This window comes from Bombus fervidus, chromosome 7, assembly GCF_041682495.2.
Source record: "Bombus fervidus isolate BK054 chromosome 7, iyBomFerv1, whole genome shotgun sequence".
NCBI classification, from domain to species: domain Eukaryota; kingdom Metazoa; phylum Arthropoda; class Insecta; order Hymenoptera; family Apidae; genus Bombus; species Bombus fervidus.
The window spans coordinates 1,962,211-1,989,120 of record NC_091523.1 but is presented as its reverse complement, the minus strand read 5'-3'; the positions used below and the strand labels follow the sequence as shown (position 1 = coordinate 1,989,120).

Sequence of the window (26,910 nt, the reverse complement as noted above, 5' to 3'; positions counted from 1 at the left end):
TGGATGATCAATGTTTCTAGCGAATGAAGCGGCACGCGGACGAGCCATTAATCCGCGGTACGTAATCGATGCCAAATTCGATATTCGAATCGCAGGTCCGCTCGTGGTTAAGTACCTATTAAGTGTCAGTGTGCAGAACGATACTTTCCATTATCCGCGGCCGATCTCTGTTAGCCACTTCCGGCTTCCGGTTACATGGCACGCCGGCCGGAGGCGGTCGGCGCCTCGGGCTACTGCGGCCCCAAAAATAACCAATAAGCGACCAATAAAAGTAGACCGTTAAACGGCCAGTTGTACGCTCTCTCGCGAGTAAAAGAGCTACCGGTTAATTACAGGTCTAACCCCATAGCGCGGCCCCAACGGCCGTAGCCTTAATAGATCCGTCTTTCGACGAGCGGCCCAACCGCGTTTGCCCGCTGATTTCTTGCTTTCATCATCGCGCCTCATGGAACCAACATTGTGGCGTCCAAGAAATTTTACGACGAACGGTCTTCTTAGCAAGGAATCTTCGTTGTACGTGGTTATGGGTTTAAAAAGTTGTTTGATTTTTTTAGATAGACGTTATAACTCGAAACTGACAGGATTTAATGAGACAATTAGTGGGATAGTATGGAAATAAATACCTTTTAAAATCGAATAATCACTGTGTCTTCATTCAATTGGTTAACCATCGGAATTTAAATGCTATTACGCTCGACCTGAACAAATTTAGAGAATAATTTGACCCGTACCATCCATCGAATAGAGCAATTCTGGACAGCGCTATTCCAATATCACCAATGTTCGCACGTGGTATAATGTAAATACAAATCGGTGACGCTGGTAATTGCAATTATTTACAATAGACAATAATTACCGATCTACGTGATTTATTACTATCAATTCGCGTTATCTTCGATCTTAATAGCAGAATTTCAGCGGGATCGATCACCGTGATCAATGAAAAATTTCCACAGCGAACAATGCCGACTCTGTATTGTATAAACGTTCTTTCGATCGTTGTGCCGGCAGCTAGGTGTAGCTTCGAATAGAAATTCGCTTACATACGAACGCCAATGCAAACACGTCGCAACAGTGTGTCATAAAATGCGAATATTCGACCACGATGGACAAGACGGTGGAGTCGTACAGAAGTGATATATCGGTGGCTAATAACGATCGTAATCTATAATCTCGTTCCGAGGGGCATTCTTCATCAATTTTGACCACCGTATGGAAAAGAAACGGTCGACAGGTTGACTTGACTGGACAAGCAGGCGCGATTCCCAAACGGAGGCTCTTTCGGGAGTCGTGTGCTCACCACGGGGGTCGTATCCCGCAGGGCTTCAGCACCGACACCTTCTTCGGCCTCTCTTTCTATTCTTTCTCTCTCCCTCTGTTCCCGTGCCTCTCGTCTGCTATATCCTCGTATTTGTATTTATAATGCGCATGAAACTATGCTTCTCTCGTTTGCCCCGTTATAAATTCTCTCGCTACTCGACATTTCCCTGAAACAACCTGTGCGACTCTCTCGTTGTCTCCATCTCCTTTCCTTCTTTGTCTTTCTTCGTTCTTTTTACGCGGCTAGATATACGCGTACTATAAATATTAATAGTATTAATAGGAAGGCGGTAATACTCGGTGGTGCAGTATTTGGTAATTTAATATTTGCCGAAACGAAGCAGTTAGCGTAAACCTTCTCTCGCCACTTTGAATTTCAGAATTTCCCGTGTCTTGGAAACCCTTTGTACTTCCTACAATGCGCTTTCTCTTCTGCGCCTATAGAAGTCTTCTGCTCTTTGAAACCACTAGCGTTATATTTCCCTTCGTTTTGATTACTGTGATATTACGCTTTTGTTGCCCGGTCCATGATATACAATTTACCGTTTCACCCGTGCGCTATGCAAAACGCATTTCAACCGGCTGAATTCGTAAGCGCGTAACAACTAAAGCGCTGCATAAATAATTCCGACCGTTTTTCATGTAATTATGTTTGCTCCTGAATTACTTTCCGATTCGCTGGTGAACACACACGTTATCTGTCGAGATTCTTTTCTCGAGGATTTCGCGAAAATTTCAATCCCGTGAAATAACAAAATAACGCGTATAGTATACAAATTAAATGATGCAATACGTACTAATAGGATGATTATTTAAATTAGTGGAAAACATTCGATCTCCGGAAATATTAACATTAAAACCAAATTAATATTTATTAAAAATTTTTAATATTTAATCATATCAAGTATAATATCCGTTGAATTTCATTCTCATTATGCAGCGTGAATAAATGCTCCTTTACATAAAATAAAGCTAATTATCTAATTTATGAACGTTTCATATTGCGAATAAAATACCGTAATGACGAACAATCGGTTAATTATCATTAAAAGTATCAAAATTAATTAAAAGCAACGAAATTATAATCAGGATTGAGAAGAGGAGGAGGGGAAGGTTTCGATGAAAATGTAAGTCGACCGAATGTTGTAGAGAATTCGAGAGCGGTAGCGAGCCGTGCTCTCTAGAAGAGTATCCAAGCACAGCGTTAAAGAATTGATTAAAAAACAAAATGAATCACGGTCGATGAATCCCGCCACTAAAAACTCATTAAGCTACAGATTCGGTCGGTGATTTATCGTGGATTATATTAGTTGGCCATGCTATGGACACAATATAAAACTACGCGACTCGTAATTTACTGCTAAGACGATGCTGTCGTTGAGAGAATTATCGTCGTTCATGATGTATCGCGTTTTTTTCCACATGACCAGAATTTTGTTTGATTACGAGGAAAAGAGATCTGTTACTGATTATTGCTTTAATCTGAAATCTAGCAACTCTAATGATTACGGCAAAAGGAATGATTAATGTTAGAAGAAAATACACGTGCGTTTATCAGCCAAGGAAACGCTACATACCTTACTTTTTACCATCTAATGTACAGTGAAAACTGGGGAAATGAAGAATCTCAGTTCTTAGGATATACTACTGAAGTTCAGTTTTAGCTTACATTATAAAGCATTCTATGTTTACCGATCCACCAAACTATAGAGAATAGATATCGGAGAAAAATCAGTTCCACTCATTCTGTACGAACGCTGAGCAATCTTCAGGAATAGCAAACTACGCCAGGTATATCCGCTAAACGACTCGTTAATTGTATTTTTAGGGGCTTCCTACGAGAGGTCTCAGTTCCTAATTTACCGACTAGCCCGTTTGGTTTATAGGCGCTCCGATGTACCGTTTATAGTATAACCGACACCACACCTCGTTAAATCAAAGGACCGGAATATGCTTATAGCTATACGTCCCCTAAGAATTATAACCAAACGAGTGGAGCATCTTCTGACTCGATCGAGCCGCCATAGTCAGGGCAACCGTAAGAATTCCTGTGTACAATATCTATTTCGGCTCTCTTTGTGTATGATTTTTGAAGAAATATCATATATAAAGTGGTTATTTTCATTTCACCTCTTATTTATTTACAAATACACTCAAGCAAAATCATTAGTTGACATATGATAATTAAGCTGGAAAGAGAGAAAATATTAAAAACAAACGTTCGATACACATTTCTACAAGATCGTTCCGACTAGTAAAACCGAGGATAGTCAGGCTAGAAGCTTACTTGTACAATCGAGGCAATCATAAATAACGTTGACGCCAAACAAGCTACAATTTACGGCTTGTTGAACTTCTACTTCTAGTGAAATATGCCGACACTATTGGGGAACGCTTGTACGAACCACCACATCTTCCAGATATATCTCCTTTTATGTGTCGATCGGTGATCGAATCGAAGTACGACCGTCTCGTTCTAACGATCATTAAACCAGAAGAAGAACGGACGATCGAAACGTTCTTACGAGTCGATCTTTTCATCTACGAGAAGTCTTTAGAATCTGTGACTCGCTTCTATCAGTTGAAAGTTTCCCGCATCGATCGTCCCATTCGCTAGGTGACTGCTCACGAAATTTCTTCGTGACAAAGAGGAATTTGAGACGAAGTGCCCGGACGGACAGAACCTCTTGAGAGGTTGTGGTTCGCCCGCGCTTTATTAGGTCACCCTGTACAGAAGTTCGCGAACTGGCAGGAGGACCGGCGCGGTTGTGGCGCGCGGGTGAAGAAGAAAAGAAGGAGAATGGCAAAAAGGAAAAAGTCTACCGTTCGTCGGTGGGACGAAGAGAGACAAAGGGGAAGAAAGAGAGCGTCAGCCATATGGACTTATCCAGCAACGTAGTCCGAAAATAATAAATCTCTGAGCGTGCTGCGGGATTATTAAAAGAGTCCCTAGCTCGTTCCCCTTCGGTAGAGGAGAGCGTAAAAGAAAAACAAAACGCATTACCGTTTCTTAATGAAGCTGAGGGATACGAACGAGCCGAGGCAACGAACGAGAGGAACGTAGCAACGCACCGTGCAAACAGCACCACGAACAGACGGACGGACGAACCGACGGAATGGATGGACAGACACAAGGATAGACGGACGGACAATCGGACGGTCCGACGTTCAGAACTAATTGGAGCCACGAGATATTAAGAGAGCCAAAAACAGACGAACGAGTCACGGTGGGACGGAGAATGTGGACGCGGCCGATGCCACGGAAAAAACTGTAAGGGCTCCCGATGGTTAAGGGTGGTGAGGTGTTTGAAAGGATCATTAGATGGGTGTGCACCGATCGAACCGCGAATGATCACATTAACAGCTAGTTCGTCCGTGTTATGAGTTTGTTTAACGACATTGCGTCTGGCCGTTTCAGCCGACCCTCTCGGGCAAACTTGATGTATGCTCGAGAGAGAGAGAGAGAGAGAGAGAGAGAGAGAGAGAGAGAGAGAACGGATTTTCACTTCCGAACGACGCAACGGTTTAAGTGAAATATCCTTTTTAATAGATTTAACAACTCGAGAGGATAAGATTTGCGAGTAAAGAAAGAATATATGGTATCTCTGAAAAGAAACGGATAATACTTTGTAAATCATTTCCAGTAATATCTAAGAACTTTTATGACAAAGGTAAATTACATAACATACATCGTTTAAGAAGCAAAGATATATTCGTTTCGCTCGATTTTACCAATTAATGTCAACGATGTTTATCAGCTCGCGAGGCGTCTCGCAGATGGCTAATATGCAAATGTAGATCTAGATCGAAAATATTACCAAAAGCAAGAGGCATATAGATTTTATTACAGAAGAAACAATACGTTACAATAACGTTAATAATGAAATATTAAAACTTGTTAAAAAGTAGACGAAAACGATTCGATGGAAAGATACGAACATGTTAAATTTTCTGGGATAGCAACGTTAATTAACAGTTTGACCGCGATATGAGTTTGTTTAACGATATTGCACTGTGAGACTTTCGCGCATCATAAACGCGGTATCCTTATGCGAAATGATGTTTCGGACACGCGTTGCGTTTATTTGCATTAGCTTTGCATGCAGATGCACCAGAAATACGCCTTGGGTATCGTAACGAATGGCGACTCACGTCAACCGCCAGAATGACAACATAAAGTGAAATAATATTCTGTTAGCATATCCTCGAGCATCGGCATTACGCGATATAGATCTTTACTTACGTTCAAATACATCAAATACATCATTAATCTACTAAAATAGATTAGGTTATTCCTATCTTTTTTAATTTTCATTATTTTATACAGTAACTCTTGCTTCTATAAAAGATGCGCTCATTATAGTTTAACGATAATTACGTAAGATATTACGAAGAAATCCGTGTGCCGTATCGTTGCAAAGTGTGAGTTGACAAAAGAAAACTAGGGCCCTGGTCCCCATAATAAAAACGATCTATGATAATATTTTAATCTCTATTTTTATGTTCCCACAGATTATAGGCATCTTGGGTTACAACAAAAGCGAAATTAGCATGCTTTTACGATAAAATCTGTGCCTTCGTATCATTATCGAATTATGGCTCGCTGAAGATCGTAATCAAACTAAGATGATTCAGCTAGAAAAACGCCTACGTCGTGACGGTCGTTGCTTTTTCATTTTTATATTAAAAATGCATAAAATAAAACCTACTGAATATTAAATCAGTCGAAGGAAAAAAATGGTTCAGCGATCTAGCATATTTAATGTTATTATAATTAATATGATGAAAGATACTGTTATATACACAGGTGATTTATACAAATGAAAAGATATATCTTCGTAACAGATGTACAAAGAAATATTTTTTGCTAAAGAAAAAATAAAGAAAAAATAGTTCGTTAATTACGAAGACGGAAAATGTGTATTCCAAATCAGAAGAAACACAGGTTTTCCTTTTAAGACCCTAATCGGTCAGGAGGTCTTCGAGTTCGGCACTTTAAAACGTGTATTCCTTCAATTTTCTAGTCGAGTAAGCGTTCGTTGAGGGCTCTTGTGTGTCTGGCAAAGCGTGCACTATCCTGTTACGCGATCTCTCCCAGCCCGCAATCAAAATTCAAATCACACTTTTACAGCCGAACATAAAATCAATATTCGCCCTTTGGACATGTCCCTAAATTCCATCGAAAACAAATCAATGCACTCCTCGGGTTTAAAGACGGGAGATATCGACAGGCGGATACTTTCAATATCTCTTGCGTCTATTTTCGTATATAAATTTGGAAATCGATTATAGAATAAATGAAAATTAAGTAACACAGATATTTAATTGAAATTGTCCACTTATCATTCTGCGATATTATAATAGGAGAGTTAAAAATCGTTAAAAAGAATTTTAACACAAGTAAGGAAATTACCTAAGTACAAGCTGATCCATTGAAAGCAAAATAAGCTATAAAGAGAACTCCGCGCGTACACGTTGTTACGTACCTGTCAACACGAAAAAATAGATCATCTGATGGCTGCAGAGTCCAAAGTGTAGCAAAACGAAAAGAAGCGTCTTAGGCATCCGGAATAGTGCTCTTATAAATGGTTTTTCTATATTGCCTCGTGTCTGGCTCACGTTGGACATGGACATGGGTTACCAGTTCATTTAAATAAGTTAAGGGTCTCGCTTAGTGCCTTAGCGGGTCCATTACAGCTGGGCAAAAGCGGCTAATTACCTGCCTGACGTGAGTTATAAACCCCTCTCCGGCCATCGCTCCTACCTTTGAATATTTTTAACCGGATCTTGATTTTTACAATGAAAACGTCCTCCTCCTCCCCATTTTTACAACGTTCTTGACCTGACTTTATTATCGCTATAGGAACTTATTCGCGCTATTTGTATTCTAAAAACTCGCCTATCCGTATCCACATGGCACTTATATCATTGCGTCGATAAGAGCTGATGAAAGTTAATTAATGTTACAAACGAGAATACACGAACGTATCGTATCGAAGGCTGAAATGCACGAGACAGGATCGTTTAAACGTACATCGTTTCGAATCGACTCGTTTCGAGCGAGCTCGGGAGTTTCTGTTATTGGCTATGCGTTCTATGAAACGCGGTCCCGATTGAATACGAAAAATTAACTGTCCACGCGCGGACGTTCGTAAAACCGTATGTTGATGAAATTTCTTATCGAAGATAATTCACTGGCGATACGTGATATCTGATGTTATTCGTTGTCGATTATTTTATAACCGCCTTTCAGCGCGAGACCTTTATAATCGAATAGAATAGAGATGGAAACGAACCGACTCGATTACGAATGTTCGACATGCGACGTAATTCGAGAATGAAAATTGTCATCTCGAAACGTTGTCGTTGAATTTACGTTAGTTTTTTAACCAGCGTGCCGTGTTGAATCGAAACAATCACGTTCAACGACGAAAACTCGATCGAGATCGTGTACAAATGTTACATCGAACAAAAAAGAGTGAAAAAAAAAAAACGTTGACGACGAATCGTTCTAAATCGCAGGATCAACTGTGTTTTGCGGCGCGATCGGTTAAACGAAAGGTTTTTTACCATTACCAGTCACGGCAATTTCTGACAGTCGAAATTTCGTAACAAACGATCGGGAAGGCGGTCCCTTTTGGACAGAAAATTAATCTAGTTTGTCATAACGTGGGCGGGTTAGTTCAAAGTGCCGCTAATGAGAAAAAGGCCGACCCGCGTCCTTCTTATTTGTCAATGGGATCATCGTGCCCATGAATCAAGTCAGGGAGATGTTCACTTGGGCTCTTGAACCGCATGGGTAGAAATTTTTCTTTTCTCTTTTTCGTGAGGAACGTATGACATAAAGTAGTTGCCATTTAACTAATTAACAGTTACAGAAATAATTAAAGATAGCCAACGCTTAAGTACGCAATGCCCTTGCAAAGAGTGATGCGCGTTAGAAGCGGAGGATTTTGCTAATTATACACCACGTGTTACATTTTTCCCTTCGCGGAGCAATTTGCTTTAGAGTAAAATTATCCTCGCATATACTCGAACTTCGAGCTTATTTAAATAATAAGAACTCGAAAATAGTAAAAATTTGATAATTTCTTTTGATAATTACTTAATTAAGATGTTTTGCACTCTGTTTAAGAAAAATGATTTTTTTCTAGATATACCGATCTATCATCGAAATCAGTATCGATTATCGAAAATACCGAAGAACGTCACGCAGAACGGTTTCTACATTTTCTTTGGACCTGATACTTCAATTTTGCGTGCAGTGGCCCTAAAAAGCCCTGGGGGACTGGTTAGCTTTGGTTAGTGGTCGTGGAACGATGCGAACGACACGAACGGCTGACGAAATAGACAGACACTAGGGCGGAGGGAGTCTATTTCATGGTTAATTTGGCTAACTCGATTTCACCACCACCATTGCGACCAGCAACTACCACCCTCAAAAAACCAGGATCACTAAACTAGATATAGGGTAGATTCAATGGTCACCCTTCTACCGACGCGCAGTTCGCGAGCTCGTGGTCCATGAAAAACCTCGGAAATTCACCGTTATGATCGTTTCACCACTGGGATATATTTAAATAATATTTCAAGTTCTTTTTCTTCGACGAAGAAGAAAGTACGAAAGAAATTGTCGTCTAGAAAACGCCATCAGATCATTTGCGTCTTAAACTCTTCTTTACCCTCGAATTATCCACAAAGCACCATAAAGCTACTCTGGATAAAATAAATTAGCAGTCACAACAATGAGAAACGCTGCGAGCAGTAACGAATGGATTGCAACAAATCACCGAAGAAGAGGAACAAAGTTTCTTTAACCTCAAGAGTTGAAAGATGAAAGAAAGAAAGGAGAAAAGTAGGAACAGAAGGAAAAAATCAAGGTGGCGAGCGCGAACAAGAAAGTCAATTGTAGTACGTGCTGTCTGTTAGATATGTATATAAGAAAAAGATAAAACAAAACAGGGCCAAGCAACGAACCGAGCAAAAGTATAATCTTTTGTTTCCGTGACATATAAGATGATAGCACAGACTGTGGTACTAGCCATCTCAAGTCCAGTTTTTCTGCAACGACGCTATGATCCTCCTCCACGAGCGTCAGAACACTTTTCTGACAAGCCGAACCGGGCCAGCATCGTCAACGTCGTGTCTACCGGCTCTCGCGAATGACAAAGGGAAGCATTCTCGGAGAAAAAATCTCGGGAAAAGTTGGAAGCAAATATTAGTTGAACACTGGACTAGTCATTATTTCTCTTTGTGCTTGCAAATGCTACTCGCTACGATGTCTTCCGCAAAAGGGCAGAACAAAGGAGCATGTCATCGTACAACCAACCCTGCCCTTCTCCCCTTTACTGCCTCAACATTCACCTTCTTCCTTTTTCTCTCCTTTCACTTCGATGCACCACCTTTACCACCAACCACCCTATGCCACCTACTACCCACCCGCTCTTCTATTTTTGCTCTCCTTCTCCAATCCCTTCCCGACTACTTTCGCTTCGCCCAATCTCCCCACTGTCCCTTCATCTCTTCCTCTCTCTTTTTTTATGCTCCAGTCTTAATTACTGGAAGCAGAACGGGTTAAAGACTAAAACACAAGCCGACGTCGCTTGACTGATCACGGCGCGTCGTGTCTGACGTCCGTGCCAAATGAAAACAGTCTAGAAAAATTATTATTGCGGAAGATATGTGACACCGTCTGACTTTTTTCTTCTGCCATTTTTCATCTAAATTCCTTAGACCATTCTCAATTTTTTAATTTTTAAGTAAGGAAAGATTATCTTCGAGTCACCCTTTTACGAGTGATTCCGTTTTACTTTATTTGCAAAAAGTTTGAAAGTTTACGAGCCGTTTTACCTTTGGAGATTTGCATTATCTTATCATTATTTTTCACCGTGATTCACATTTTCACCTGACTCGCCTCGTTCATTTCGTTTCTCTAATAGTTTCTCGCGCTTACTCGAAAAGTCATGAAAGTTATCTCTGACGGAAGAATTGCAGTACACCGTGAAACGCGTGCAACTGAATTTGCCTTCTGCATTATACAGGAATGTGTCTCGTAACATGCTCGGTGTACATAAGCGCGCATGAACAAAGTGCCACAGCCCTTTGTACTCGATGGGGGTGACAATGGACCTCGTTCTCCGCATTGTCACTGGGTTAACCAACGTTTCCAAGGGGTATCACGGATGTTTGGCATCGCCGTGGCTCGGCCAACATCAGCTCATCATCTTTTATTCAACCCTTTGCGTGCGGCATGCTGCGTACGTGACTCGCCCGTGGAGCTGTAATTACTGAACATCAGCCGTTTTAGAGAATTCCGGTTCCGTTCTACATCGAAGTTTGAACGCTAACAAAGCGAGCTTAGTTTACACTACATGCTTGCCTGCCTCTCTCTCTCTCTCTCTCTCTCATTCTCTCTTTCTTTCTCTCTTTCTCTTTCAGACTCCCTGTTTCTCCTCTTGTGTTGCGTTCATACAGAATAAACAATAATTGAACAAATTCTATTCCAGTAGATCTCTGACAGATCTACACAGTTACATCGATCAGTATAAGGGATTCAGTTTAAGTTTCTGTAATTTATATATCTTATTGTGTAAAACATAGCAATAAATCATCGATAATGAGAAGAAATATATCTATGCTTCGATGTTACTTAGTTAAACATTATCAATACATTATTCCACGTTCAAAATGACATTCATATCTGAATAGATTTTTTTTTAGACATCAAAAATTCCTTCTAAAAATTTTGGCAGCTGTACAATCTGCAAATCTTCGAGGCCGCGCAGCGGTAAACGTCAAACGGCGGAATGAAATCGAAATTCAATTTCTCGTCCCTCGTGATATCCGTTCGGTGCGCGAGAATCTCCCTCGTGAAACCATCATACGATTACGCTAATTCGGGTATCATTTATTTTTCGTTCACCCTTCCTTTTCTTTCTTACCCTCCATTACGTCGCTCGCCGCGCAAACGAGCCATCCAAACCCCACCTTCAACCCTCTCCTTTCCTGTACCTCGTGAGCTGCTCCATGGATCGAGCAACTTTGAAGTGCGCCGAGTTTTTGATGTAGCCACCAACTGTTCCTGTCTCGTTCACCATGCAAAGCAGTGAATCACGCATTAGGCTAAGATGAAGAGACAAATAATCGGAGTAATCGAGCGACCAATCTACGAGGCAATTGCTTACATCGCGATAGTATTAAGCAAACAACTTCACTTTTCTGCAAGTTCAAATCCAAATAAAAGAGATATCTATCATATTGCGTTAATTGATATCGTTTTCGGACAATCTGACAAGCGAACTTTATACATTTCGGATAATGCTGTTTAATTAAACAGGTGCTGGATCTTATATTCCATAACGATATAATGTCGGAGCTAACGCAGTTCACAAAAGATTTTACAAATACTGTCAGTTGGCGAACTAATGATCTATTTATTTTTGAAATTTTATAAACGATAATATATCTGAGAAAAATTCAGAGAAGAAGTTTATTCGTTACTAAAATCGTTTACCAACGATTTAAAAATTAGAAAAATTGTTAGGCAATATTACACAATATATACTGTCAGTTGGAGAACTAATAACCTATTTATTTTTGAAATTTTGTAAACGATAATATATCTCAGAAAAATTCGGAGACGAAGTTTATTCGTTACTAAAATCGTTTACCAACGATTTAAAGATTAGAAAAATTATTAGGAAATATTTAAAGATTAAAAATCAATCAAAAAATGCTTTAATATTCGTTGCGACAGAGACAAGGCATCGAATGACTTTAAAACGAAGATGCTAGTTACATGACTTTTCACAATACGAGGGGCAATTTATGTCGTACCTGTCACGCCATCAAAAGGATTGGAGGGAAATCGTAAAATTTGTCCGGTCGTTGTTCACTTATTCGAAGCCGAAGAACGCACTCTGTTCCCTACGACACAAGTCGTCGGTTTAACGCGCGGACACGAGCGCGAAAGTCGAGTGGATAGCGAAGACAAATATGCGGGGGACACGAAACCGCGCTTCAGCCTCTTAACTCATCTGATTCCGAGAGAAAGCACATGCGTGTACGAATGCACGTGCGTGCACACGCGCCCAGCCACCTATATGAAATATTGCTCGTATGTTGTTCAGTGGACATACTGCTTGCTTTGGTGGTTTCCCTATCCTTTACGCCGGTTCGATCAGGGAAGATTGGTGGAAATCGCAGAGGACGGATAGACAAACAAACGGGGACAAAGATAAAACGTGATAAAGGTGAAAGTAAGAGAGAAAAAGTAACAAATCCAACACGTGGGACCGAAGTATTAATTCCGCGTTCGATGCACCCCCTGTTATTTCAGGCAAAGACACAAGCCGACGCTTGCCTTTGCCACGCGTACGCATCATACTTTATTGGAAAATGTGTAAATACTATGCTACCCTCCCTTTGGGTTCTTTCTTCTTTTTTCTATATTTTTATCTTGTTTTTGACACGCGCTGTTTTACTCATTTTGAAGATTGGGCTCTACTTGCAAGTAAATACAAAATACTTATTGCTTCAAAAATTCATATTTAAGAGGAAAAAGTTATCAATTACTAATTATATACATTGTGTACAATATGCTGCTTGGAATTTATTAATACAGAATTATTCGTTAAACGCAATATGTCGTTAAACATATTACGCGATATAATTCTCTTTTTGTAGTAAGATCACGAAATCGATTGAAATGTAAAGTAGAGATTTCAAACATCTGACATGCAGATATAATAAGAATCACAAACTACAGAATGTTTAATATTAAAATGATAATTCGAGCGTTATCTTTACGAAAATGGAACCTGGCTAAACGTTGAAAAATGAATTCTAACTGTGTATTCTCCGGACCGGAAGAGGCGGCTACGATGCCAAAACTACCGTCATTTAGACAAGCTAGGTAAAGCTAGTGAAGTTCTCTAACAATATAATTCGATATGGACTGAGTCTGCCTAAACGTGTTTCCGTTATCCGCTATGGTTGAGGCCTTACATTTCCTGCCGTCGCTATGTGATTTCCGTGACTACCGAAGGGGAATCTTGATACCCGCCATACTGTGTCGAATATGTTTCGACGATTACCGATGTTTTTCACCACACGAATGATCTTTTTTAGGTTTCCCTGCAATCCTATTAACTTTTTATCGTCGAGAGAAATTTCTTCTAAACGAAAGTCTGATGTGTACGATTAATTTTTCATGACCACCTCTGATTCGATAGCAGCTGATTTACTCCGAAACTGCTCATGTTGGTAACTTTCTTCACAGGGTTAATTGTTTTTAAGTGTTCACCATTATAATTGACTAATTTACCTTCAAACATTTACCTTAAATTATAAGATGTATCTTAATATCCATTAGTCCTCATATAAGAAAATGTCAACAATGGACTTTGTAATGAAAATAATTAAATTTCATAGTAGAAATCTGTCATTGTCACGCATAACAGCTAAGAAGCGTACCTGCCTCGATCCAACTTACTCTCTAAAGCAAATATCCAATTTAACAATGTGACAAAATTAAAACAACGCTACTCTTAATTCCATGAAACAACAGATCCAAGATGAACCTAAGCTCATGACAATCGCTGGTTGAATATTGCCTAATTTACGCTCATCTCTGCACACGGCGTCGTTTTTCAACAGGCGTAATCGCGCAAACTCGTTCCCCACATCGCATACAGAATGTCGGGACGCGAATCGAGCGTCGCTAATTTGCCTCGATAATGACTGCAACTACAGCGGAGAATTAACCGGCGAAAAGGGAGCCGAGTTGCCGCGGCTCGATCCGTATCTGTCGCCTGGTTGGCTGCTTTATGAATGGGGAGGAACCTCGGTGATCGTTGCGCGATCACGGAAGAAGATTGATCTGTCCCCGGTGATCTGCGACGTTTATTAGGAATGCCCGAGGTAACAGGCTGCACCGGCTCGTTTCGTCCGACTGAGCGTTCAACACGATCCACGAGTTCTCTTTTATGGTAATAGCTCGAAATCGGGGCACGCGACCGACGATCTTAAAAATCCTGTTCAGAGTCGCATATCTATTCAAGTGGCGTTCTTTTACAGAAAGTGAATTCAGTCTGCATTTCGGAGAAATCGAATGCTAAATTTAATTAAACGAATTTTACGGGATTTTATTTGATCGTACGAATTGAAAATTAACAGGATACAAACTAGTAAATCTAAGCGAGGAGTTGGTTTGCAGGAAGCTCGGAAATGAAAATTTAAATTGTAGCAAATTGGTGTTTTTACTTTTGCATACGTTTGGCTTGTGTGTCTAATATTGGTCCTATTTTACTTGTGGTATATCTGTTGTGTTGTTCAGCATATTTATCACACGATATATACATTTATACGGTGTACAAATATTAATAGAAAAACTTCAAATAAAGCTCGAGTAATTAAAAAGACGGATATATATATAGAGTAATATTGACAGATAATTTCGAACTAAAAGCTACTCCTATTTCAGTTCATTGAATAACTGATCATCCGTTATAACATAATCACATTGTTTGAGAAAATTATGTATATTACAGGTTCCATCAAATTTTATCGCGCAACAATAGTATATATATTATACAAGGCCCATTTAGTGCCCTTATCTGAGCTATTTAACATTCGATCTCAATTGCAGCGAACAGAAACTGAATATTACTTGCGAAACGCGTCCGCGTACTAGACATTTTATACTAGCATTTTCAACACACCAGTGATTTCTAACAACGCAAAATGAACAACGCAGATTCATCGCGTGCACAACTCGGCACCCATAAAAGCAATCTATTCGTCAACAAATATTTACCATTTAAATTATTGCACTTTCCACGAATTAAGCGACACAGCTTCGCGCGTTGCCTCTGTTCGGCATACAACTACGTATTTACACGATGTAATTGCATTTACATATAATCCCAACCGACTTTTATACGTCACAGTTCGTCAAGCATTTCTCTTAACTTTTGCACAGTTAACGCGTGTCGAAAAAGCCGAATTAATTGAGCCACTCGAATCGTTCGACTATTCTCCATTGTAGAAGGAACATTGTACAGACTGTGCCAGTAATAACGAAACGATCGTGGGAACAATTGCCAGTAGTCACACTTTTCCATGAATAGGTATTATAACAATCTTTGGTAGAAAGTATTCTACTATCTGCAAAATAGAATCTAGAAAGATACGAATGGCAATATACTTTAGCAACTACTGTAGGGTACTTTATGTGTACAAGAGTTATCAATTTGTTTCGTAAGAACGTAACAATAGATTTTTTACCGTTCCGTTACTTCTGTTGTAGCTTGCGTTTCGATGAAAACGCAACTGAAAATTGAAATTGACACTTACCTGCCAGGCATTGGAGTCCAGAGCGAGATAAGACATATTGTTGTTAGTGTCCTCCGTGATTGAGAAAATATTGTAGATCCTCAGAACCCGTTGCCAGTTGGCACTTCGTCAATATGAAAGTTCTCACTCACGTCCCGAGCTGATTGGTAGGCGGCATCTTCCGTCGGTGGCTTCCACAGCGTGAAAAATGTCCTGTAAACATATTTGTTAAGAATTTTATTATATACAGTTGGACACACAGGATCGATTAATAGAAAAAAGGTAGAAAAGAGATTTTTATGGATTTGCATATTGTAATAACATTGTGAGAACTACGATGTAGAATAGGCACTAAAAAGAAAGAAACATACCTATACATATCTCAGAATAATTGATTACATTGATTCTATTTTTAAAGCTTAAAATACTACTAATTGCTTACGTGACCGATTACATCATTATCCATTCGTTTCATATTTCTCCTATTACGCCATATTGTATTATTACTACGGTTTTCGTTCTTGTTTTCATTCGTTCATTATTATGCTATATTTCAAGAGATAATAAAAGAAACTTCATTTATACAGAAACAAATAAACAAACACAAACAATTCATATATGTATGTATTCTACGATTGAAAGCATTCAATTTCAGATAAACCTAATAGATTAAATTTAAGTAATATTTACTTCAACGAAAATAAATTTTTATGACAAACAATTCAAACTAATGGAAATATCGCCAAATTTTAACCGAACAATGCAATATTTATGCGGAAGTGGTTCTTCACTACAAACTTAACATGTTTTGAAATAAAATGAAATTCGCTGAAATCAACGAGGACGATTATATGTAACAATTCCGAATGTGTTAATAACGATATGTATGCATTTATTTCTATACGGCAACAATGCTAAAAGCTCGAGCGTTATAATCCGCGCTTACAATAAAACATGATGATGCATTTTCGAATTTTCCAACAAATCTACTACAACAAGTATTCGAAAAAATCAAAGAACAGTACAGGCGTATGAAGATAGTAGAGAGTTTGATGGAATGTAAGAGAAAACATATAAACAGCGTGAATAGAAGCCGAATTCAGAAACGAGCGATTAAAATAAATACGAAGGCACGGACAAGAAGAAAACTGAAAGTTGTTCGAAAAAATGTGAATTATACTGTCGTCGTTTCAAATCCCTCGGGCGCTCCGTCAACGGATAGAGAACTTAGTTAAGCAAAGTTAAATACGGCTCCCCGAGGTGGCACGACCACTTTTTAATTGTAAACACTTTCACGAAACGAAAAGATAACTCGAGTTATCCCGGTACACGGTGATTTCGTAAGTCGATATTGCTCTGCTATTCGACAAAAAATACATAATTTCGTTATTTAAATTATTTATTATATCGCTATATTCGAGGTAATGATCCGATTAATACATGCTTACGGTCACCAATAGTTTAATGGTACTTATCGTGTAGATATTACGATTATAATTAGACGTAATCAGCACTTGAAAGTACGAATTATGTAAATTTCACTTTTTAACATGACGTTTCCATATTAAGTACCTTGGAATGATAAATCAGGAATTTAACGAGGGCTTGATACGAACGACATAAAAATTATGTAGATAAGTATCCTAATTATTGAGTCTAGATTATAGAGTTCTTAAGAACAAAGTGGAGCGAGTCACAAAATTGATTTAGAATTCCTCAATATATCGATCAATTGCACAAAAACAGCATCGGGTCTTCTTTCATTGAAAACGAAACAAGCTTACGTAACCTATACTCGTTGGCAGATAACCTTAAATGTCACGTAACCGGAGAAAGAAATCACGAAAAGCAGTAAAACAGAATAGAGAACTCTCGCGTACTCACCACAAGTTTCTTGGAATAAATTAACAGATTGTTCACGCCGAAACACACCAAAATCAGTCCCAGACGACCATACGATTGAAATCACAGCGACACAGCGTCGTTCGTTCCAGACGTTTTTTGAGCGCGAAAACGGAGTAACGCCACACGTCACGAGGGGTCGTTCGAAGGAAAACACTCGATACGTTCTCGCGATTGATACGTGGTTTGATTCGCGCTTAGAATCGCGTAAAGAAGACTACAAAATTACAACTCCTGTCACTCGTGTCAGTAGCCCCGCGAGGATCCACCGTGTTCACGGCTCGCGAAACACAAGGAAAGCGTGTGCGTCGCGACGCGATTCCAAACGTAACTATAATGTGTGTGCTGGTGCTAAAACGTCATCGTGTTTCCAAAGATTTTTTGTCCTATTCCCGAAAGGACGAGACGGTAAGCGGTTTTCAGGTTAACTTTTAACGAGAAAATCAATTCGATCTCTCTTTCTTTTCGGTTGGCCTATTGTTTTCGAATATACGCACTCGCGCACGCTTACTCACATACACGACCAAGGCCCGGTAACCTAATCCTCGGCTAGATTAGCAAGGGCTAATTCGAAATGCAACCCGCGTCTTCCTCTCTTTCTCATCGACTTCTCGATCCCCTTCTTGCCCTCTCTTTTACTCGCCTCCCCTCTCCCTACCTTTCGCCTTTTCTTGTGCGATATTGTTTCGTCCTTCGACTCGTGCCTCTCTCCTTCCCTCTCTTTCTCGCTCCTTCTTTCCGTTCTCTCTCTAGCTTCCTTTCTCACTCTCTCTTTATTTCTCTTCGTCGCTCTCACACCCTCGCTGTGACTACTTAGACGATGGCTCGTATAATCGGCAGACACTACGATATCAGTTGGCAGTAGGAGGACACGAAATTTGGTAGATACTAATAGAAGACAGTGACCCGTGTGCCGCGATATAAAGACGCGTGGACGAGAACGAGGATGGAAACGACGACCAGCGCGACGATACACGACAGGAAGGAAGAAAGTGACTTTTGTACGTTGTACCTCCCCCGGTGTGTGTTGCCACCGCACGTGGCGCGTCGCGACGTCGCACTGCGCTTGAGGCAAGAGAGGCGCCGCGGCGCCCCCCAACTCCTCTCGACAGCCACCCTTAGTAAACCACGCTCCCTACCTCCTCATCCTCCCTTTCGCTTCGTCAGCCCGCCCGCCCGCACCTGCGGCGCGTCCACCGCCAACCTTCCCCTACTCGTTGCACCCCACGGGGGTGTGGTGCCTCCGCCTCCAGTCACATGACGGACCCTGCGCGGCCTCCCTACTGTACGCAGCTGCCGGCGGGGATAGCCTAACCTAACCTACATGATTGCGCGATATAACCTATATGAGCGCGCTTCGTTTAACGCGCCGAGCTTCGTCAACCGACCTACCGATCGCGTATCCTCTTCTCTGCTCTCGATTTCACAATTTTCTCTTCCTGTATTTACATTGGTCGATAAACTCATGTCACTGTATTCAAATTATATATTAAAATATCACAGCAGAGACTTTTACGAAACTAGACCATATTTAGAAGTAGAAACTTAAAAAAATGCGCTGTAAGTGGTATTGAAATTAGGATGTCTACCGATATGTATTCGCATACGAATTAGCAGTGAAGAGAGAAAAAGAGAAAAGGGAGGTGGTGAAAGAGATCCAAAATACAACGAACGTACAAGATCGAATACGCGATCGACGCGTATTCCTGGTTGTCGCGTAGACGATGTGTGCGTGTATGCGTGTGCGTGACAAGGACAGAGGGCTGGTTTCCGCACACCACACCCTCCGCACCTCTAATCCTAGAACGAACTGTATGACTGTATGACGCCAATACATTTGTACGGGCGTAATACGAAAAGGACGACGAATGCTTAGCATCGTCTGCGCATGACCGATCGATGCCCCTTCCTCTTCTACAATCATCCCTCCTGACGAGCGACTACTACGCTACTACTGTACGTAACCCGACTTCGTATCACCCCACCATCCTGTCCCCAGCGAACTGGGACTATCACGCTACAGCCCCTTTCTTCGTACAGCCCTGCTGTCGCTACCTCTACTGCCCATCCCACTACATGCTTTTACCCCCGGTTCTAGAATGAGAGAAAGATCAAGGGAAGGGTGCAAACTGAAGGAGTAAAAGCGGCGGAGCGGGGAGGAGTGAAGCGAAGAAGAACACGTCAAGACGAGGCTTCTGTTTTTCCCTCTGGAGATTTCGGCAGGTCTTCACGCCGTCGCTGTTTCTGTTCTCATTTTCTTCATCCCTTGTCTTTTTACTCTGTATCTACTTCTGGCTTTCTACCGTTCCATGCGCGCTCCCGTTGCATTTTTCTTTCTCTAGCCCTTATCATGAATACCATGAATCTTGAATTCGACGAACCTCCCGGAGAGTGGTTCCTTTCCCTACCAACTCGTAAGAGATCGATTCTCCGCGATTTTTACAATGGTAATGGTAAATCGATTTCTGTTCAACATATTATGGATTTCAGCGTTACCAGCAACGTTTTCGATCAGAAAAAGTAACGTAACATCCGGGAAGACATTGCGAATAAGGCAAACAATCAGTCATTGCGATCGATAATAAACCAAACCACGGAAGATATATTAACCGTTATTCGTAGAGTTTTTGTGTTTTAAAATCCCATAGAAAAGTGATTACCTTCGTGAAGAAGCCACGATACACGTCACAACGTGCCTCCAGTTACCCTGATCGAACTCTAAACTCGCGCAAGAGGTCAAACCGTCCATCTTCTTGCCGGAGAGCGGCGCACCACGCCTATGTTAAATCGTGACTCGATCGAGGAGGAGGAAGCACCGGTGTTATATTAGCGCCCAGGAACAACCTGATGCGATCCTTCGGGGTATCCACGATGGTTCGTGAATAGCCCGTAGAGAAAGAAGCGAGAAATGCAAGATCGACAAACAACGGATCGGCGTTGCGCAATTAACGAGACCAACCGATTGAACTCGAACTCGAAGCAACATCGAATGGGTCGACCGGGTCAAATCGAGTCGAGTACCTTCGTAGAGTCGTCACTAGCTTGGCATAGCACCGTAGATGTTCGATATCTCGAGCGTAGTTGTGTTGTTCTACGAACAATGCGCACTGTGCAGACACCGAACCAATACGATATGCAAACTTCTCGACAAGGAGGATGTTCAAAGGAAGGGAATTAAAGTTCTCGTCGTCCCTGTATCTACCTATCAGTGGCCGCCAGTTGTCCGGCCTCTTCCTTGCTCGAGAGCATGAATTAACGTCCAGTGTGAGTAGAATGTCAAATGAGGTTCGGTTATTATGGTGTTTAAGTTATGTTTTTTCCTTATGTTTCCCGAATCGATGAGTAAGCTTTTTTAAAGGCACAGAGGATGCGATTAAGGGTGCAGAGCGAACAGAATTCTGAGAAATTGGCTACTACAGCGAGAAAACACGTTTGCGTGTAAAAACGTAGTAATGAATGAAAGGCGGAAAGCGAAAGGGCGCGTGGAATGTTGCTAATGATAGTTGTAAACGAGAATGGTAAGAGATTACTCCAAAGAGGAGGGAAGAAACACTTGATGCACCTTGTAATATGAACCTAATCATAATGCGAGGAAGACAAATTTGATTTTGAATTATGGGAATGTTAAGTACTTCCCAGATTTCAAAGTTGCAAATATTCCAGAGAATGTTGGTAATACTGGTAAGACGACGTAAATGCGTGAGTATTGCAGTGAAACTATGAATTCGAAAAAAGCCATATACTACGATCTATAGTGATCATACTTGATGAAGTTTCTTTTGTATTTAATTTTCCTCGCCTAACGCTATTCACGACGAGAGCCATTAAGAAATTAGCTTACCTCGTTGAACGATGTACGTACGGTCAAAGACCGAATCTTTCCTATAACCAAACTTCAGCAGCTAACCGAGAAGTCACTCTCTAAGAAATCTACTATAATCCACTTTGTTCCAGAACACATCACATTATAACGCCATAACTCGCTCGTGTGATGCAATTTAACTACTACATCATTACTCCCAAAGTTAAGCTGGTGTAAGTTGGAAATTACTAGTTAAATTGCATATATCCATGCAAGAGCCGAGAGCGCTGTGTAATCTGCCCATGTGTTTATCTATCGGTAGGTAGTCTGGCATATACTGTGGCCCCTCTCCATCATCGAGATGGTCACGGAGACCATCTTACCCTAATTACCTAATAATCCGAAGCGATGACCTAACTTTGGCCGTGTCTAAGTGGTTTCCGCGTCGCAGCAAGTTGAATGATGTGTCTATAACTCTGGCAAATTCTAATAGACATACTCGAAACGCGTATAAACTTGATTACTCTGTAATATCCATCTTTTCCTCTCCAACAAATAAATATTGATATTAACATTCTCACGATGTTTAAGCGAAATATTTGATAAATCAATTTCTCCGTAAATTCACTTGTTTAGTGGAAATGTGATTCGAACAGTTTCATAAATTATAATTTTTCTTTTTACATATAGTCTTCTATAACGGATAGCGACAAATTTATTTGATCAAATTTATACCTTTCATACTTTTAAGTAAAAATATTTCACAGCACATTTAAACACAAATCTTTTCTTGGTCGTTCGATTTATTCTGCAATAACATTTGAAACGAGCTAAACAATAACGAATTTCACACATAGCACTACATGCGTTAGTGTAACAAACTCAACCTGACATGATTCCATTTTCCATCCGAGTTTCTCTTTTACAACAGTCTTTTTCGCGTAAACATCTTTATACGCGAACGAAAGATCCCGATTGGTGGAACGACAGAATCAATAGATCCCGGATGATCCGTCTACTGCCATAAACAGATCCTTCGAAATCGATACTGATCCCTATTGATCATGAGGACCGCAAACGCGACGCGTCCTCCATGTATATCCTTTCACGTTTCACGAACAGCTCGAGGCTGTCAGGTGCTACCGCCGTCAGGACCATAAAAATGTGCGTATCTGGAGCTGATTTTTCTGAAAACATTCGTGCATCTTGAAAGCCCACTGAATAACCTCCTCTCCTTTTTTCCTCCGCGGGCGGTGAAGAGCTTGTTGACTTAAGCGCGTGGCAAATTTCGTCTTTTCAAACGTTTTTCTTCCTCGAATACGGCTCGTTACCCCGCGCTACTTCGAAGATTACACCCACGAAATGATTCGAGGTACTGCATCACATTGTTCCGATTTTTTTGTGAACTCTTTTTCTTTTTTTTTTTTTTTTTTTAATACTGAATTTCTTTTTAAATTGAGATTATTTAAGGACAACTATATAAACGAATGTTTAAATGTTTACTATATTGTGTCAATAGGCATCCTGTTAAAGAATGTATTACAAAATATTTAAACGTGAAGCGTTCACGGTTGAACGGGATTGATTCAAAGATAACGGTAACTTATGCGATACGACGGACACAAATTACATAGTAAATTTATAAAAAATTTTTGCAATTATCATTTCTTTCGGTGATTTCATATTACAAGAAATTGCCTTTTTATCGTGATTTCCGACAAGTACAAATATGACGAAAACATAATAAATACGATTAAGCAATAGTAATTTATTCCATTAAATATCCGATACTTTTTCTTTGCACGTTCAAGTTCGACGGTAGACTTTGAGATAAGAGACTGGAAGTCGAACTTTCGTAATTACAATAAACAAGTCTCGGTTGCCACGGCAAAACGCCCCGCTACAAAGTACAAACGCCTCACGGTAATGGCATGCAAATTGTTGGTTTACCTAACGTCTGGACTCCGTGGGTTCGGTTGAAATGTGATTTCTTACTACTTTGAATCCGAACGGGGTTTACCGCCCTTTGAAGCCCCACGATATTTTTGTAAGAGGGTTCGCGTTTCAGCGCGAATGGAATATCGAGCACGATATTATCGCGGATTTCTTTCCATCGTGATGGAGATTGTATCTTTTTCTCTAGAATTGAGAGAAACAATTTATTTCTAGAAAGTGAAAATATCAATTTAGGTATTTGTTAATAATCAATTGATTAAGGACGTCCAGAATTGTAGATTCATTCTTAAATGTAATTTAACAAACTATTAAGTGTTTCATGCTGTTGCAAAACTTTAACTATTACTATTCAACGATATTTCTTCGCTTAATAAAGAAATAAAAGGATAATCGATTACTGTATTATGTATTGCACTTTACATATATCGATATTGTTCTAGCCAATTAGATAACAACCACTCTTCCAGTAAAAAGATACACGCTGAGTAACCATAAAATTACAATATAGGTACAATTAACTGTTCCAGCAACATCCTTCGAGTGCAACTCAAGTCCTCGTAATTTTTCGTCGAATACTCGACCAAGGAAAGCTGATATCTTCCACCCTCCAGGAAAATTTCTCGACCGCGACGTTTTGAATAACAATATGTTCCACTGTGGAAACCACAAGTCTCGCAGCATCTCGATCCTCGATAGACCGAAGCGTCCCGAAATTAGCGCTCATCCGTGCGAGGTAAAACACGGAAAGACGTATGCATATAAGAATAGGTACTTGTATTCCTATAAGTAGGGTGATTCTAATAACAGTATGCCAAGCCACTCGTTCCACTATGAGCGACGTTCTGTCGGTTCTCGTGGCTACGCCGAATCGCCCGCAGCGTGGCGTGATCCAGTAGCATTTGAAAACGGCACACGACTCGATACTTCGACCGTAGTCTTTGCATCTTACGCGAGGAATAAAGTCCAACGGTGGTGCGCGATTTGTGCCATTATCCGGTGGATTCTAATAAGCGCGTGTCAATTCTTGTTGGAGCGAAGCTCCGACGCAGGATCTGGTAGCATAGTAGGCCCTGTGCTTGTGGAGAATCGTTCAGCCTATGGCGTGGCGTGCTCGAGTAGCGTTTGAAAACGAACCCAGTGACCGGTGCGGCATCCTCCTGCACGAATTCCAGGCTGAACATTGTCGGTAGGTAAGCACGTCGTGAAGCACGTTACGCCGGTGCACAGGCTACAGCTCTTAATTCGTGATAAAACATTGGTTCGGTCCTTATTGAACATTCAACGGTGCACCTACGGCGCGAACACAAGCCAGACATCCTCTCCCCTTACGCTGGAATTTCTACGAGACATACGCGGGATGCAGGCTAAAAGCTTGTTCGGATTGGTTCGAGGTCGAAGAAAGCGGCTACGGGTGTGCAAACCAGGCAAAAGAAACCACCATGAAGAACATACAAGCGTCGTCGCGACCACCGAGCTGCGCTACAGAGTATGTTTGAGAGTACGTTTTGTGTTCCTTCGAAGCCTGTACGGCTCGTGCAGGGTTGTGCGACTAAGTGACGCATTAGCATAATTGCCTGTAGAAGGAAGCGATTTTTCCGCAGCGCGATCTTTCGTTCTTCGATGAAACGACCAAGAGGAGAAAAACAGCAACCCCGGCGGCTGCCTTGAGGAACGTTTAATATCCGCGTTATTGCCGACGTCGTGCGTTCATTACGCTTCCGTTACAATTAAACATGAAGGTATATATCATATGATCGAGAGGTAAAATTTATCGATAACGGGCTCTTCAGTTGCAATCTCATTTCGTTTGTACGGTAACCCGCCCACCGATAGTATACATATGTATATCGTTACCACATATGTATATGTACCGAGCATGTACGTGCGACGGATTCCTCGGAAACGCGAGCGTCCTGCACAAAGAAGAAGGGAAACAAGAAGAAGGAGAAAAGTCGAAGAAAGAGCGGCAGAGAAGAAAAGATTCGGGTCAGAGTCCTGGTACGGAGAACTCTCGAGAGAGAACCGGAGACTTTATCATCGCGCTCGGTCGCTCGCCTCTCTCATTAGTTGGCTGGCACGCCGCCCCCGGGGCCGGCCTGTGCGTGAGTTTAATCTGTGCGCGAAGCGAAGAGCGCGTGTATGCGTGAACTCACCGCTCGTCCTCGCTTAACGCGCGTCCGTCCCGTCGTGATGCCGCGCGCGTTTGCTCTCGCACACGAGGCCGTGTTTTCTCCGACACACGGTGTGCGCCGTTCGCCGCGCATTACAAACTTCGTAGACGCTCCGCTCGGCGTGTGCGTGCGGACGAGCGCGCGAGACTGGAGATGCAGCGTGGGCGGCGCGCACGCTACGGCATTCCGGAGCTGGCCCGGCAGCGGCACGAAACCGCGTAATATGGGAATGCGAGGAGGCTTGATTTTAAGTGGAGAGAACAAATATTCCTCCTTATACGCGTTGGCTAGACCTCAATTATCATGGAATCCCGACGGAGGGAGCAAACCCCCCCAAAATAAATTCGAGGTTAGAACCGGGGACCTGCCAGAAATTCGCCGATCGGACACTGGGAAAAGATCCTTCGTAGAGAAGCTACGAGGTTAGAGGGATTTCACGCGATAAACAATATTGCTTGGTTCTTTCGTTGCCCTTTCACCTTTAAAGAATTCTACGGGTCTAAAGAATGGGTCGATTCTTTTCTTATGGCTTTCCTACGTTCCTACATTTTCCTTCCAGTAATTATACTCGTTTTACTATCTGCGCTATAAAAATCGACAACATCAACCTCTGTGTAGCAATTTCCGTACATGTTACAAATTCCATGACACGCGGAATGCTCCTCTGAAAATCTGGGAGTATCTTGAAACGATCGAAACATGTATTTTCATACACCAGCCACCCTCCGAGTCGCAATCGAGCGGGAAACGGCGGCGTTATTCGGGGAGCCAGTGACAACTTAAGAAAGGAAATCGTCCCCTGTCTCGTCGTGCACGATTCAGCGCGATTCTATCGGCGAAGGGATTCCTCGATGAGACAAGGGAAAGAAGAGGGATGGAAAGAGAGAAGAATGCATTCGTCATTACGCGGCTACGTGACGATCAAAAGGAGGCCTGCGGTATTTACAGCGAACAGGCACGATCGCGGCTACCCGATCGATCGTTTCGCTCTGTCGCAGGAACCCCAACCGAGCGTCGAGCAATTCTCGTTCTTCAAACAACGCCAATATGTTGGTTCGTGGGTCACTGCTTTGGCACGAAACTCGTACACACATGGTCGTGGCGGTGAGGGAAGAAACGGAGGGAAAGTGGAATGGGTCAGGGGTAGCGAGGAGCAAGGGAGTAGCGTCGTCTGTCGGGTATAGGGTGAAATTTAGTGCGGAATATAAGGGACCCTCCCGAGCTTGGCCTAAGGCGGGGTTTACAGCCCTCCTTGTGAATCTGGCCGTGTGCGCATACATTTTCAAAACTCACTTCGATCCACCAGGTTGGAAGGGATCGCATTGTCGGAGACAATTCTCTATCTTTTCCCTCTATCCCACCCCTGTTCCCTCCTCCACCCCTCTGTTCCGTGGCTGGCTTCTTCCTTTTCACACGGGGCAGAGC

General features: G+C 41.5%; 1 protein-coding gene across 2 annotated transcripts in view; it reads right to left on the bottom strand.

Annotated features, from left to right (window-relative positions):
- Positions 1 to 18,456, bottom strand: part of Tfap-2 (transcription factor AP-2) — a 197,300-nt gene extending 178,844 nt beyond the window's left edge. Inside the window, exons 1-2 of one of the 2 annotated variants that reach the window (XM_072007420.1) lie at positions 17,539 to 18,456; positions 15,676 to 15,867 (exon numbers count right to left, since the gene is read on the bottom strand). Coding sequence is in view for 1 of the 2 variants with exons in the window: in XM_072007423.1 (XP_071863524.1) it covers positions 15,676 to 15,711 (36 nt within the window). In the remaining variant the exon portion in view is untranslated. The remainder of the gene's footprint in view (positions 1 to 15,675; positions 15,868 to 17,538) is intronic. The other variant, XM_072007423.1, reaches the window with a different exon arrangement.
- Between the last annotated feature and the right edge of the window lie 8,454 nt (positions 18,457 to 26,910).